Here is a 16,876-nt window from a genome sequence, read left to right as displayed (position 1 = left end):
ACATTCTGGTAATGATTATAGAGTTGCTACGCTTTCTAAATCGTACCTAACTACTACAGGAATCATCATGCAAAGTTTGAAATCGATATGACAATTCTAACATGCCTAAATTAACGAATAAAAGCTATCTTTCTCGGACGGACGTACGGACCGACTCTAATTTTAGAAAAGCTTCGCTTTTAAAAAGGATAACTGTCTCAAAAGAAAAACACTTGTCAGTTCAGTTATTAATTTTAAAAAATATTTAAATTAGGATGCCTTTTTCATTATTATTCAATCATTTTTCATCTATTAGCAAAATTAAAACGTCTCTAATAGTCCTGAATTAAGTAAACTGATTTTTCATAAAACAATACCGCGATCAAATTTATTACTCTCCCTATAATTTATAATTTACCAAATCAAGAATTTTTTTTTACATAGAAAGATTAATTTATATTTCTAATGTACTATTGCGAATCTTAACCTGTAAATATAAAATTTAAGCAAATCTTTCAAATAAACAGGGTGTCACTGTTACATCAAGTAGTCTAAAAAACACTAGGAAATGTGTTAGAAAGGTCGTATAATCTAATTATAATTATTCTTATTTTTTTTGACTGGAGGGGGGATACTTGGAAATAAATTGTTAATTAGCAAACATCAAAATTGTCAAACAGTAAAAAATATAACTTTTAAAAATCCGCAAATGATTTACTGTAATAGTGGGTGCAGCACCCTGTATAACTATTTCCCTCGCCCCTAGCCTTTACGGGAGGCCGGAAAGTTTAGTGAAATTGCCTATAACCACCCTTGGACATTTATAAAACTCTGAAAAGTACAACTAATTATAACAAGCAATTTTGCTGCAGACAAAAACTACTTGAAATTATTGGATGATACCCTGTAAATCCTTAATCCTTTGTAGTATAAAATATGCCTATCTTTTGTTTGAATTTCATTTAACGAATGTGGATAAGCATCAATGCAAAATCTGCACAATTCAACGAGGACAGCTATGTGCGCGTAAAGGGCGCAGCAACAATCCTTATACTAAAGTAACAGGATGTTGGTTTGATTGTCTGTGTGTCTGTGTATCTGTTTTTCTGTCTGTACCGAAGGATTTCGCTAACCGCTGAACCGATCGGGTTCTCCCTCACAGGGTAGCTTCTCATAGGTCCCGGGTAGGTTTATAACTATTTTTTGGGGGGTGGGACACCCCCAACACCCCCAAGAAATGAACCCCCCTTCCAAAAAAAAAATTTCGCCCCCCCCCTAATTTTTTAAAACTTTTTTTTTTTAAATCTAAGATAAGAAATTGGGTTATTAAATTCGACTCTCTTCTCCTCAAGTGCCCCTAGAGGCCTCTAGGGGGCGTAGCCGGTAGTACATGCATGATAAAGGATTTAGAATACGTGGATATTTTGACAAGAGACTTTAGGTTGCTAATGCGTTCCTTTATGGTCAGGGGAGGGGAAAAGTCTTAAGGGGGTTGGGGTGCTTTTGGGGTTATATAGCCAGCTAGGAGAAATATTCTATTGGCATATTGTAGATTCTCTAACAATATTTTATATTCACTCACTTTTGAAAAACAACATTCAACTTTAATATGTTAATTAACAAGTGTAACACAAATTTTTCTATTAGATCTCATGATGCGCTGTTTTTTGTTTGTTGGTTGGTGTATTTTGATCGTGTCTTGAAAAAACCTGCGTAGAGAGTGTTTTTCTGTCAAACGCACGAACATACCTAAATATTTATAATAGCTTCGCTATTGACAAGGATAAACTTATCCAAAATGCGTAATCATACAAATCCTTTCATTTCACACAGTAACATTAAATAGAGTACTTAGCATCTAGGGAAGGAAGGGCAGTATATTAGCCTTTAAGACTAAAATAGCCAAAATAAAATTTATAATGAGCTTCCTTGAAAATGGGACCAAATCTTTATACTCTCAAATTTTCGTGTTCTTATCATATCAACATACAGTACAGATAATGCTTTTGCAATTAATTGTTAATTCTTAAAAGATATTCGTTCTTTTAGAGTAAAGAGTAGGTACGCTAATCTTTAATCCTACACATATAAGTTGGTACAATTAAAAAAGTACGACGTATATCACGGAGGTCTTTTATATTCACTGTTACCGTTTGCCTTCTCTTGTTATTTAAACTACCAGCGACTACGCCCCTAGGAGAGTCGACCAATCCCATTGGTTGATAATATTGAGCACATGATTATCAGCTTTTAGTTCTTTTCCTAAAGTGCCTAGCGAGTACAGAAACCCCTTCCATTATCTTTTAATCAAATCCTTATACTAAAGTAACAGGATGTTTGTCTGTTTGTCTGTTTGTCTGTTTGTTTGTGTGTTTGTGTTTATCGAAGGATCTCGCTAACTGCTGAACCGATCGGGCTTCTCATAGGTCCCGGGAAGGTTTATAACTATTTTCTTGGGGGGTGGGACACCCCCAACCCCTTAAAAATAACCCCCCCCAAAAAAAAATTTTAAAATTTTTTTTTTAACTAAAATTAAAAATAATGGGGAGGGGGGCATTTTTTTACTTTTTCTTTTAAAATCTTAAATAAGAAATTGGGTTATAAAATTCAACTCTCCCTAGAGGCCTCTAGGGGCGTAGCCGCTAGTTGAAAATAAAGGGAGAAAGTTTTTTTTCTTAATGCTTGACTCCTCTGGGGCCAAAACCCTAAAGGTGCCCTAACCTTGCAGGGCTACCCTGTATTCAATAAAACCTAAACTAACCTGGCCTAAACTAATATACTTCTCGTAATTCTAAGTTATTTCCAACTTTAAGGGGGAGGAGGTTCCCTGCTTGACTATGCACTTTGAGGGAAACTGTTATTTTTTTGTTATTGCGCTATCATTTTCATCTTCATCTTTATAAAACTTTGTGCATTTGATGTGACAACGTCTTCTATCAATGGAAATACCCTTATAAAATGTTTCTCACAGCTGGCTAATATAATGATTCATACCATCCCCACTCCTTTAATGACTTAACCTCATCCCCTCCCCTTACGTATCTACCAAAATCTGAGGACCATATTAGCAACCTGTCTCGATATCCAGGTATTCTATATCCATTGTTCTATCCATGTTTTGAAAGATAACAATGTTAAAGTAAAGGCACATACTTCAATATGGGATCAGTGTTAAACATGGAAGTATTATGTTGACAATGACATACTGTCCTTATACATAAATATCGGGATGTCTGTTTGAATGAACTGAACGAAATCGGTAACCACTGAACCGATGTGTAGCAATGTAGGTTCTCATTGGTCCTGGGAGGGTTTATAACTATTTTTGGGGAAGATACATCCACTCTCCTCGGAGTGTTCTTCTCTAGAAAAAATGAACATTTGACTTTAAATTTAACTGGCACCCAAAGTTTTATAAAAAAGTTGTTTTAATCCTTAACTATAAAACTTTGAGTTAAATTTTGATTGGTTGTTTTGAAACTTGTACTGTCAAACTCTTAAACCAATAATTTTAAACTACAGAGGTAATTTAGTCTATAAACTAAGTATCATGCATCAATTTATTATCCATCCTTGAAAATCCCTGTCGCAAGGCCATATGTGGAATATAAGATTTTTTTTGCTTCTCATATCCCGTTTAACACACATTCACCGAAAGATGTCGTGCTATTGGCGTTTCATTGCGTATTTTCATTTTTTTATGTTTTGAATTGTTGTGTGTAACCACCATTTAGACATATAGACAAACTAAAGAACAAAAACATATAAAGAGTAGATTTGCTGCTTAAAATTGGCCATGACTGATCTTCGACGACATTGTATGAAAATATAATGTACCTCTTACTTATATTTACTTTGATTATGTCGATATAATAGTAGATCAAAGTTTAGCTTGAACAATTTGTAATTTTTGTACTTGTTATGTCTAGGCGTCCATTTGTCTATATGTTAAAGACAAGGATGACACCATTGGGAAGTAGCGGAGCACAAAAGAAATAATGGCAAGGACAAACAGACACAGTGAGTTGTAGAGCAGATGTTCAGTTCTCACAACAATGAAAAAAAGGAAGAGAATATGCAAAAACTCCAAATAAATCACGAAACCTTAAAAGATAACGTCTACATTTTTGAAGCATGATCGATAGACAAATGTATAGATTGTATATGCATATACCATAGCAATCTTCACTAAAAATTTCAGCTGTCTATATTTTATGGCAGCCGAGAAAATAACATTTCCCCCAAAGTGAATTATAGAGTAGCTTCGCTACAAAACAAAATAATTATGTCTGTTACGAGCGAAGCTACCTAAAGTTAACGACAGGAAAACAATCTACCAATATTATTTAAGCATAAAGGTATTAAAGCTATTTTTGCAGCAGTTATTTTAATATAATTTGTAGATATGCCATTTTAGACATCTTAAAGCTTTGTATTGAGCCTCCCATATATATTTTAGGTAGGGCTGGCAATCCGAATCCGAAATCCAGAATCCGTCCTTTTTTGGACAATTTTGGAATCCAGAATACGAATCCGGAATCCGTTATTTTAATAGCGGATTCGGATTCTTAATTGTTATGCTAAAGTCAGCGTCTTGGGATTTTTTGGTCTGTATATTTTACAGATGCTTTTCTTGCTTATTTTAGGTTAGGTTAGGTTGAGCAAGAGTTAGAAAATAGCCGCTGTAGGGTCTAGAAATATAAAAAAGCTACTGTGAAAATATGAGAAAAAAACGCAGCTTTATATTCTACCCAGTACCCGGTAAAATTTAATCCCTAAATTTATTAAAAGGCCTTTTAAAATATTGCTAGAATACGGAATCCGGAATCCGTCAAAAAATAAGAATTCGGAATCCACGGATTAATCCGATTTTTTGGCGGATTTTTGTAAGAATCCGAATCCGGTCCAAAAATTGGACGGATTGTCAACCCTAATTTTAGGAATTATAGGCTATTTTCTTGTACCCTGGCAGTAAAATCTTCAAAACTATGGGCGAAGCCGGCAGTTTGTAAAATAAAATAATTGTTAAGGAAAAGAAAGGACAAAGAGAAAGGGATCTAAAGGATAAGACAATGGCCGATAAATTGATGTACATCTTCAATATTGATACACAAAGTATCCCTTCTGTAGATTACAATTAGTGGTTGAAACATTTGGACACTTATCAATCACTAACTTATCATATAACAATAAATGCCCCCATAGTTTTTAAATAAAGAATTAGAAAGCTTTAATACAAAACTTTGGAGAATAGTGTAATAAACAGCCCAATGACCTCTCCCTCCCGGGTAAGGACATGTTTTTCTTTTTCTAATCCTAATTTGCAACGAAATATTGTTTAAACAATCTAAACTTTTAATAGCTGTTTTATCTTTTTCTACTATTTCTTACTAAATGTAAAAGAGATTCAACCTAGATCTATGTTTAGCTTTCCAGTATGGCTTTGAAGCCGATTAATATCCGCTGGATTAGAACCTGTTCTTAGCCATGCTGAAGAATCATATATCGTATTATTATAGACAATTTTTCAAATAACAAAGTAAAAAATCACAATATTAATAACAGTTTTGTTGGCCTGGACCTTCGGCCCCTCTGGGCTTATAATTCTAAAATTAATATTGAAATTATCAATTTTAATATGGCGGTAAGCTGTCTATAATACGATGAGATAAATAACTAATCCGTATTCCATAAAAAAAAGCTTTATTATCGAATTTATTGTGTCTTTTACTAATTTTTTTTATTGTACTATAAAATAGAAATTTGCTTCCTTAATTCTATGGATAACAGTTTTTGCTATTGGTTTAGCTGTTTACGATATCTTAGAGAACATACAGAGAGACATCCAATCACTTTAGTATATAGGTTACTCTCAAACATAATACTAGCGGAATCGTCCCTGAATAGGCCTCTAGGGGCACTTAAGATATTAGTGGAGATTTCTATTGGGAGGATGGTGGTACCCTTCATTAAAATAGAACCTATTAAAGCTAATATTGTAAAAGAAAACCATATCGGTTCAGCAGTTAGCGAGATTCTTCGTTATAGACAGACACATACATAGACAGATGAACATTCTGTTACTTTACATAAGAATTGTTGGTCTATAATAAATATCTAAATGATATTTATGTACTCAAATAGAAAAACAAAAAGATTTCAAGTGCAATATTTGACACGCTAGTTAGTTTCTACAAAACTTAGATTATTTCAGTATGGCTTCAAAATCGCTGGATTATAACCTTATTGAAAATTCATTTATCATATAACAGACAATTTTCCACGAATGTTAAAATAAAAATCATAATATTAATAATAGTTTTGTTAGACCGTACCTTCGGCCCCTTGAGTCTTTCAAAACTGACGCTTATCGTATCATTTTGATATCCACAGAAAGCTGTCTATAATACGATGCTTTAAAAAAAACCTATACCATTATTCTAGCAATATGTGGATAATATGAGAGGGGAAATTTTGTCGTTAATTTAGGTTGCAAATGCGATGCGCATCCGGGTGTATCATTATATTAGCCAGCCGTATTCTATGTTCTATATCCATTATTTTAGACTAATGGCTACGCCCCTAGAGGCCTCTAGTGGCGCTTTAGATGTTTTTATTTGTTAAAGTTTTTACGTTACTTCTTTATGTTACGATAATTCTCTTTATGTTACGTTGAAGTCTCCCATATATTTTTAAAATTTTCGATTTTTTTGCCATTTCTCTTGGGAGGGTGGTTGTACCCTCCCCCAAAATAGTTAAAAATCTTCCCGGGACATATGAGAATCTACCCTGTTAAGGAGAACCCGATCGGTTCAGCGGTTAGCGAGATCCTTCGGTACAGATACACAGACACACAAAAAAACATAATGTTACTTTAGTATAAGGATTTATTTTATACTAGCAGCTTTTAAATATTATGCTACGCCGCGCCCCCTTGTGGGGCAAATTCTTTTTCGAGGTATCCTCCCAATTATAAACCTTTACTGGACCTATAAGGAACTAAATGTAAAGGAGAACCATATCGATCCAGCATTTAGTGAGAAATTAGGCTACACAACGACAGGCAGACAGACATTTTGTTACTTTTATTAATGAATAAGTGTTTTTTTTGTATGATTATTTGAAAACAGTTAGACTAATTGACATGTGCTTTTCAGGGACGCTTCTAGAAGGTTTGAACTAATTTGCAAGCGAAATGCTTCATTTTCTTTGCATAATTTGTAGTGATTTAGTCACAAAGACAGGCAATCTCTAGTTATATAGTAGCTTTATTCTATACTAGCGGCTTCGCCCCTAGCCTCTAGGGGCTTTGCCCCAAGAGGTAATTAAAAAATAAATGTAGTACATGTGATGGATCTTCATCCTCATCAAATTATAATTATACATCATCAAAAAATAATAATTATAATTATTCTTCATCATCTTCAAACTATACTTCATCAAAAAAAATCAATTGGGGGGGGGAGGATTTTTTATTTTTGGGGGGTTTAGGGGTGTCCCACCCCCCTAGAAAATAGCTTAAAACCACCACAGGACCAATAGGTATATACCCTCAAGAGTAGAATCCAATCGGTTCAGTGGTTACCGAGATTTTAAGCTTCAGACGGACGGACGGACGGACAGACAGACAGACAGACAGACAGACAGACATCGTACTACTTTGTATTATTGATATAAATGTATTATTTATTGAAAATAATTATAAATTTTTAATTTCTTTGTGTTTTCAATAAAAAACTTTTTGACCCACAATTTAATATTAGAAAGTATTCAAATATTAAGAAAACTTAAAAAAACTCAAATAAAGTACAAAACAAGAATGACATCATTCATAATTTGTAAAGCAAAAGTAGTTTAATAGGAACAACCTAATTCTGTCTGTCTGTTTGTACCGAAGGATCTTGCTAACCGCTGAACCGATATGGTTCTTCTATACAGTTAAGCTTTTATAGGTCCTGGAAAGGTTTTAAACAATTTGGGGGAGGGTACCCACACTTTTTTAAGAAAACCCCAGAAAAAATGACCCGCCCTAAATGTTATAATTTCTTTTTAAAAATTAAAGTATAAATGGGGGGGGGGGTCAACTTCCCCCCTCCCCACATCAACATAAATTAAGCGTTATTGTTATTTTGACCTTTTCCTCGGGGAGGAAAGGGACATTGGACTGTAAAAAACATTGATACCCAATAATTTTTATAATTAAGTTATCTTATTCATTGCCACAAAAACTTTAATTCCTTTTACTGAATTTTCATTGGTTAGTTAAAAAGTAGTATATAAACGTTTCAACCAATACTTTTTTTCTACAGAGGGGTAATTTATCACCCATTGTCTTATCCCTTTAGAATTAGATCCCTGCCTTTCACTTCAAGGCTTAAACAATATACTATATAGTTAACTAAAGATTACAAGTTTTTTACTCATAACAAAACAAGTATGGCTAATTTTTAAAAGTAAATATTTTCAGTCAGTCAGTCTGTCCGTTAGTCTGTCAGTCAGTCTGTCCGTCAGTCTAGCTCTGTTCTTCATAATTTAGACGTGTCATAATCGCTCTTATATCCCAAACCTTGCATAATGATATGTCTGTTACGATAGGGTATAATTTTATCAGCCTATCAATTACATAATTAGTTTATACCAGAAAGTCAATGCGTTTGTTTTGAGCATGTTGATAAAAAATGATTCCTGAAACAATAAGATATTATAATATATATAGAATTATTGTTCATAATTTAAAGTGATATTCTATTGATTAGAAATTTAAAATGCTCTCACTATTCATTTGTTAACGTTCGTTTTCCCGACTGTCCCAAATTTAAGCTTTGCCAGTGCTTTTCTTGATATTGTTATTCTTGTTAAATTATCTGTAAGTCCTCCTTATTCTATGCTGTAAGTAATTCTGTAAAAAGTTTGTTTTAATAAGGAGAAAAGCTACCTCAGATCTAAACTTAGTAGTTTATCTGACTTTATATCAACTTTTACAAAATGGAAGATAATTTGTTAAAAAACAATGAAAACAACATCCATAAGTAGCGAAGCACGATTAAAATAATGTTAAATACAAATAGACAAAGTGACTTACAGTGCAGATGTTCAGTTGTGTTAAGAAAGCACAAAACGAGAGAAATCTCAAAGAAACAAATAAGTTTTTTGAAGCATGACAGACAGACAGACGGACAAAACAATGTATAGAATAGATGTGAACCTGTATACGGAATTCTCACCTGACCAAATTGATAATCTACAACTACATCAACACATAAAATTTGTAATTGATTGATTGATTGAAAACTCAGGGAGTGGGATCTTCAGAAGCCTCCATATTTGTTGATGGCAACCATACAAAGGTAAAATTTTATTATCAGAGCTGGATCTTTAAATCATTTCAATGGTGCGTCAAATCGGGGTGCGCCGAATTTCAGCCAATCACAGCTTGGCATTTCGTAAAATGCTGTGCTCTCATTGGTGGAAAGTTGGCTCACCCCGATTTGGCGCACCATTGAAATGATTTAAAGATCCAGCTCAGGGGGATGGGGGAGGGAGGGCATTCGAGTGTGAATTATATTGGTACCCAACGATTTTCAAGCACTTTATATTATTTGTTGGCTAAAAAAATTTATGTATTTTGATTGGTTGGTTACAAACTGGTAGTGTCAAAACTTTCCAAACAAACAATTTTAATATACAGAAAGGGTAATTTTGTTGTTCATCATTTGGAATCAATAAAGCTCACCTTCCCTAACTCTGTCTGTCAGTATGTGAGCAAAAATTTGTTTTTATTTGATTATCTACTGAGCTACAAAACCAACATGATTTTGCATCTTGATTTTTAAAAGCGAAGCTTTTCTATATTTAGGGTCGGTTCGTCCGTCCGTCCGTCACGGATAGCTTTTTTCGTTAATTTAGGCATGTTAGAATTGACATATCGATTTCAAACTTTGCATGGTGATTCCTGTAGTAATTAGGTACGGTTAGAAAGCGTAGCAACTTTATAATCATTACCAGAATGTCCTTACGTCCATTTTAAAAATGTTGATTTTTTGGATTTTTTACCAACTAATTTTTATGTGAACTAATTATCCTATTGATCTGATTTTTGGTATACTGATTCTTATTACAACAATGTACAATGTTATAAGCGTGGCATCTCTATAATCAAGTCCTATCAATGTAAGTATGTACTTAAACAGTTGCATGTACTTACGCAGTTTTGTAACAAATTTACATACAATTTTGTTTATACTTATGCATTAATATTCTGCTTATTTAGTTCTGACATTTTGCAAATGTTAATGTTCGTTTGTCCTTCCTTTTCATAGCTTCGCTTTTATGGATGTTGTCATCCTTGTTTGTATATAGAATGATATAATACATAGTATTTTTAGAATCCAATTAACTTCATAAATGAACTTAATTTCCACTTAAATCTTCAATTGTCTATCTTTATTAGCAGCCAAGAAAATCACATTTATCCCTTAGCATTACAGACTGGCTGAAAGGACAGACATAGTAAATAATAGAGTAGCTTCACTACAAGATAAAACTTGAAAAGTATTTGTAAAGTTTACAAAATTTCATAGCTGCCTACAAAGTTTAGACAAATTAATAGAATCTGAATATTACATTAGTTTAATGGCATCTAAAACCCTTAACGGATTTTCTGACATAATACGCATCCCGCGTAGAGGTAGACCGTCTGAAAAAAAAACTTTTAATCTTTTACAAGGAAGCTTTTATAGTGCCTATAAAAATTACGTCATACTGTCCTACCAATTAATTGGTAATTGGCCAATCAAAATGTATACTGGTCTGTCATTAGTAATTTAATTTGAATATTGGCCTACCATTGGTCCTTTGTATTGTACGACGTCATTTTTTAGAGGCACTATAAAGAGCTTCTAACACAAATAAACTTTGTCTTAATAAAAATAGTTTTTTAACACATATAATGTTATAGGCGTAGCCAAAACAGTTTTCTTCACGTGTTAAATTACTGTCCCAGCCAATAATACTTATGATAATGAAATAACGGATGTTTATCCCAAGTTGGTTATTTAAGACATTTGGTAAAAATTGGGATAAAGATTATTTAATCCTCTATTGCTCTGTCCCTTTATCCCTGGTTATAATATGCAGTGAAAATTTTATCGCATATTCAACGCATCCAAAAATTACACAGTATGTTTGTATTACAGGGACTAAAAGAACAGTAAATAGTTTTGCAAGTGCGCATACTCGATATATAACTAGGGCTATATCCGACAGTCTTTTTATATCACTAATGTATAAAACTTTACTGTTATTTTTATAACAATAATATTTTTTGTCCTCAAGAAAAGACGCATAAAATAATTCTTTTTCGCGAATTTACATGGGCTACGATATAAGTGTGCATTATTAAGTATTGGTAATTCCAGATTATTCGTCTTCTTTTGTCCGTTAATATTAAGTGCGAACATAATGTTCCGCCGTTTGGATGCAAGTAGCTTTTATAGTTCAGATACTTTAGAAGATAGTCGATCCGATCCCATAACATTTTGCCGTCAACTGCACAAGATCCAATTTGTTTTTGAATATCCCTTTTTCCCTGACAGTTTTCATCCTACGCTAAGATTTTGAGCTGAAAAGATTTTAATTTATGATAAGTATCCTTTTAAAAATATATTGTTTGTCATAAAAAATTAGATAGCATATTTTTTTTTCTCTCTGTAATATCATAAATTTAAAACTTAAATCAACTTTTTATCTAAATGGATTCTTGTTAATGGAAAAACAAACATAAAAACATATAATGTTTATTTACTAAAAAAACTCAAAAAAATCAACCTTGAAATTTGAATAGTTATTTATCGCATCGTATCATAGACAGTTTGTGACGAATAATTTTTTTTATGCCAGTGTTGGATGTATTTATGACATATCTATAATACAAAGTAGAACAATGTCTGTCTGTCCGTCTGACCGTCTGTCCGTCTGTCTGTCCTTAAGATCTTGGTAACCACTGAACCGATCGGATTCTACTCTTCAGGGTATCTACCTATCGGTCCTGTGGTGGTTTTAAGCTATTTTCTTTGGGGGTGGGACACCCCCAACCCCCCCAAAAATGAAAATTTACCCCCCCCCCAAAAAAAAATAATTTTCTTGAGAACACATTAGACTATGAGCAGCACCAGTAGTAATTTTCTTGAGAACATTAGACTATTTTTTTTTACGAATTTTGCGAATTCGTTATTTAATCGAGAAAACGTTTTCCTGCTGGGTAGGTGCAAAAATTTGCGATCCGTTCTGCTGGGTAAGTAATAGAAGATGTAATTATACCTCCTGGGGCAAAGCCCCTAGAGGCTAGGGGCGAAGCCGCTAGTAATTAAAAAAGTATGGATGTGTAAATGCCAGTGTCAAATGTATTTTTGACACATGTATAGAAACATTGGATGTATTTTTGCCAGTGTTGGATGTATTTATGGCATGAGAATCGATTTTACTGTCATTTATACAGTAAAAATTCAGTTTGTCATAAATACATCCATTGCACTGGCAAAAACACATCCACTGTAAATTTGCTGGATGTGTAAATGGCAGTCCCCCGCTGAAAACGGTTTCAAAGCAATACTGGAAAAATATTTCTATATGATTTTCCGTAGATTGATTTTTTCTTTATGATTTTAATTTCGTTAATTACGTGAATCTAAATAATTTTTTGGTTAAATTGGCCATTAATTTAATCATTTATAAAAGTTAGAAAATAAATAGTTCATTTTCACTGTTTTAAAAAGTACGAATTTAATGGGGAAGCCACTGCGCCCCTAGCATCTAGAGGATCTATGTGCGAAGGGGTAGGGAAGGGCAGACAAATAGCCTAAACCCATACCGGGTCAAATGTAAAGCTTCCCTTTACAAAATATAATCGATCCAGTGGTTACCGGAATCTTAAGCTACAGAAAAAAAACCTAACTACTTTATATAATTGGATACATTTTTAAAGAGAAAAAAATTACTAAAATTAAAATAAAAAATCAAATGTTAAGAGACAAAATTTTATTGTTTTAATTATTGCAAATAATTTGGGGAGGATGGGATTTTTTTTTGAGGGGGGGGGGTGGGTTCAGAGTGTCCCACCCCCCAAGAAAATATCCTAAAACCACCACAAGTCTAGAATCTAATCGGGATCTGAAATCTTAAGCTTCAGACGGACGGACAGACATCATTGTACTTTGTATCATAGATATTCTTTTACATTTCAATTTTTTTCTGTCCATCCAGTAAAATTTATTTCTGCATTTATACAGATCATTTTGCGTACTTTTTTTTGCCAATTTTTGCGTTTTTATCATGTTATATAAAGTTCGCCAAAAAGTTCTTTCTTATTGTTCGTTTTTTTCTTCATTTTTGATCAAATATTTTATTCATTGTTTTAAAAAAAAATATTTACAAGGAAATTTTATATTAAAAGTTTTTACGGTATAATCTCTTGAATTGTTAGTGGATTACAATTTTCGCCCCCTCAAGGAATTTATATATCACCTGAAGTATGAAATTTCCGTAAGTCGGCGTAAACTGAATAGGTTCTTTACACACACCCCTAAATAAAATATTGTGTTTTCTTGACGTGATCCCCCTTTAGAGCATCAACAGCTTAACTATTACAGATAACTGACCCTTTGATAACTCAACGTTTGAAAAGAAGTCCTTACTATGCGCCCTTTCGTGCAAAGGCATTCTTACCCTTACTCTTACTCTTGATGTCATGCATGTGGCATAACAGCAGATTTAATAAGTGTCACGCTCTATAGAAATCCAGGTCTAAAATTTAATCTTTACAATGTGTCTAAAATATATATGCTACTAGCGGCTACGCCCCTAGAAGCCTCTAGGGGATTTAAGTTAGGAGGGGGAAAAGTCCACCTCATCATCCAATATTAAGTTTGAGTTTCAAAAGAATAAATAAAAATATTTTTGGGGGGAGGGGGGTGAAGACACCCTCCCCAAAAATAGTTTAAAACATTCCCAGGACCTATAGGAAGCTTCACTGTAAAGGAGAACAATATCAGTTCAGCGATTAGCGAGATCATTCGGGACAGACAAAAAACGATTACTACTTTATATAATAGGATATGACGTCATAGAAATGATGTATGAGAGGAGAAGTGGAAAAGAAAAACCAGTTCTTTTTTCTAAAGAGATAAGACAATAGCCAATAAATTAATGTACATCCCATTCCTCTTCTTACAATTAGTGCTCGAAACGTTTGAACACTCAACTAAATGAACCCACCAATTAAAATTCAATAAAAGTCCCCTAGGTTCTAAAGCAAAGAAAAAGAAATCGTTATTATAAAACTTCAGGAAGGGAACTAGTATAATAACCAATCCAATGTCCCCTTCCTCCCTGTATATAGTTTTCTAAATAAGACGAAAGGGGGGGTGGGAAGAGATCCATTAGGAGGTTTGAGGAAATGGCCAAGTTTAGAAATACGAAATTTATTCAAATATTAATACATTATGATGTAATAATCCTTTTTTTTTACATTTTTACACCTATCTATAAAATTAATCAGGAATAAATCAATTGGTTAATCTTTTTTAGTTGAAGTTTTCCTTAAAGATCCAGCGGCTACGCCCCAAAAATCTAGGGACTTTGAAAGGGTAGAAATTGGGGCTATGAAATATTTTGATTTAAAAATAAAATAGCCTAAAACAATCACAGGGCCCAATGGGTGTTATAGTTATTAAGATCTTAAGCTTTAGACAAAAAAACCTGAAAACAGTAAAAGTGTCTGACTATGACGTCAGAAAAAATTAACAATTAACCAATGAGAGGCCGCTATATATTTTACCATTGTGAATACTGGCTTCTCATTGGTTAATTGTTAATTTTTTCTGACGTCATAGTCAGACACTTTTACTGTTTTCAAAAAACTTACTACTTTACACACTTTGAATATATGATAATGTTACTTTGGGCTTGAAAGAATATTTTATTTCGGAATCCCTTATCCTTATAGCCTTCATAAAAATTACATAATAGTAATAAAAATGAAAATTAAAAGATAATATAAACCATTAATAGTTATTTTTTAACCCACACGTCGTGTTTCATACAGATTCGTTTCCCTCATAATATGTAGCTTTTAGCTATCATTCCTTTAAATGCTAAATGATTTTTAAGTTTGATTGAAACATCTTTGAAAGTAAAAAAAGTGTTTTGAAGATAGTGGAAGTTTTTCGTGTGGTATATTAGGTTAGGTAATATTGAGTGTTTGGTAGCCCCGCAGAGTTGCAGGCATAGCAGGTATAGGCCCTGCAGGGTTGAACAATGAACATGTAGTAAAAGTTCTCCCTCATTCAATTTACTTCAAAAATAAGGGAGGAGGAGGGTTCTGTACTCGGTCGGTACTTTGATCTTTCGAAACAACTGAAGATTATTTTCATCAGATTAATTCTGTTAGCAACCCCTATGGAGACAGGCAAACTATTTCAATAAAGATTAAGAATACATGAATTTTGTGACAGGGTAACTTTTGTCTTCAATTAATTAGGTTGCTTATACAGTCCTCAGATATTGGTAAATACGTTCCTCCTTGGTCAGGGGAGAGGAGGGGGTTATCGCTATATTAGCCACCTGGGAAAAATATTTTATTAGGGTATGCAATAATCTCTCACAATATCCACGTATTCTATATTCATTGCCTTACTATTTAAAATAATATTTTTACACCTGTTTGAAGAAGATCACCATAGTTCTCGTATTGTCACATAGACACTTTACTTTTTAAAAGCCTTTTCATAACAAGGGTAGGTCTGTCTGTCCGCAATAGATTGCTCTTGTCTTTAATATAGGCATGTTAGAATTGTCCTGTCAATTTTAAACTTGATTTTGGGATTATTGTAAATTTAAAATACAATTAAGAGGATATAACATCGCTGTAATCGTTACCAGAATCTCCTATTGCAAATAAGTACAAAATCAATAGCGAAGAATCTCTATTATCAAGTAAAAATGTTCTGACACTCTACAAGTGTTAATATTCGTTTGTCCTACTGTTTTAGAGCTTCGTATTTGTCATCCTTGTTGTTTTAGCAATCCTTATGAAAGTTGACTTGTAATTTTAACAGTTTACGTCGCCTAATAGCATTAAGAAAAAGTGGTCACGACTGACATATTATCAACATTATTTCGATCCTTACATCAAAGTAATATGATCGGTGTCTGTGTTTCTGTTTGATATAATAAGAATTGAAGAATAAATTGTACATACCATTAAAGTATGGGTAAGTTTTCCTGAATTTTTATGTTCACCTTTTTAGGAAGCCATAGTAATTGCTAGCTAAATTATATCTAATAGCCTGACTCAATATAGCTGTCTTCTAGGCTGGTTCAAAATCTTTTTATCAAACTATAGCAATTGCAAAATAAATTATATCTACTAGCCTGACTCAATATGTTTGTCTTGTAGACTGGGTCCAATTATTTATTTCTGTTGCTAGCCAAATTATATCTAGTAGCCTGACTCAATAAGGCTGTATTTTAAGTCAATATAATGGTAACTCAAAAATATCAATCGATATTTGAGTAATAAGTATATCTGTTTGTTTGCATGTATGCAACTCTGATACGATCTGGAAAACGGCTGACAAAGCCCTCCCTTTTCTATTTTTTCGATACAACTTCTTTGGGGTGTTTATTTCCTCACACTATCCCAGAGGCTAAGGTTTAAGATCTAGCCTCAATCAATATGATAGACCGGACGGAAAACTTACTTAAAAGCTACTTAAAAATTAGACATTGCGATAAAAGAGAGGAAGGGAGAGAAAATTGGGCTGTTTATAATACTAGTCCCCAAATTTTATAAAAATGTTTCCTTATTCGTCGGCTTAACTACTTTGGGGACTTTTCTTGA

General features: G+C 33.2%; 1 protein-coding gene across 1 annotated transcript in view; it reads left to right on the top strand.

The window, feature by feature from the left end:
* Positions 1-16,876, top strand: part of mspo (M-spondin) — a 57,101-nt gene that overhangs the window by 22,637 nt on the left and 17,588 nt on the right. The window contains exon 6 of the mRNA XM_080146447.1: positions 9,276-9,326. Within this exon, the coding sequence (XP_080002573.1) occupies positions 9,276-9,326 (51 nt within the window). The remainder of the gene's footprint in view (positions 1-9,275; positions 9,327-16,876) is intronic.

Source organism: Acartia tonsa, chromosome 13 (assembly GCF_053477335.1).
Source record: "Acartia tonsa isolate MP-2025a chromosome 13, ASM5347733v1, whole genome shotgun sequence".
NCBI classification, from domain to species: domain Eukaryota; kingdom Metazoa; phylum Arthropoda; class Copepoda; order Calanoida; family Acartiidae; genus Acartia; species Acartia tonsa.
Note: the sequence above shows the minus strand (reverse complement) of the source record. Positions and strands in the feature narration are given on the sequence as shown.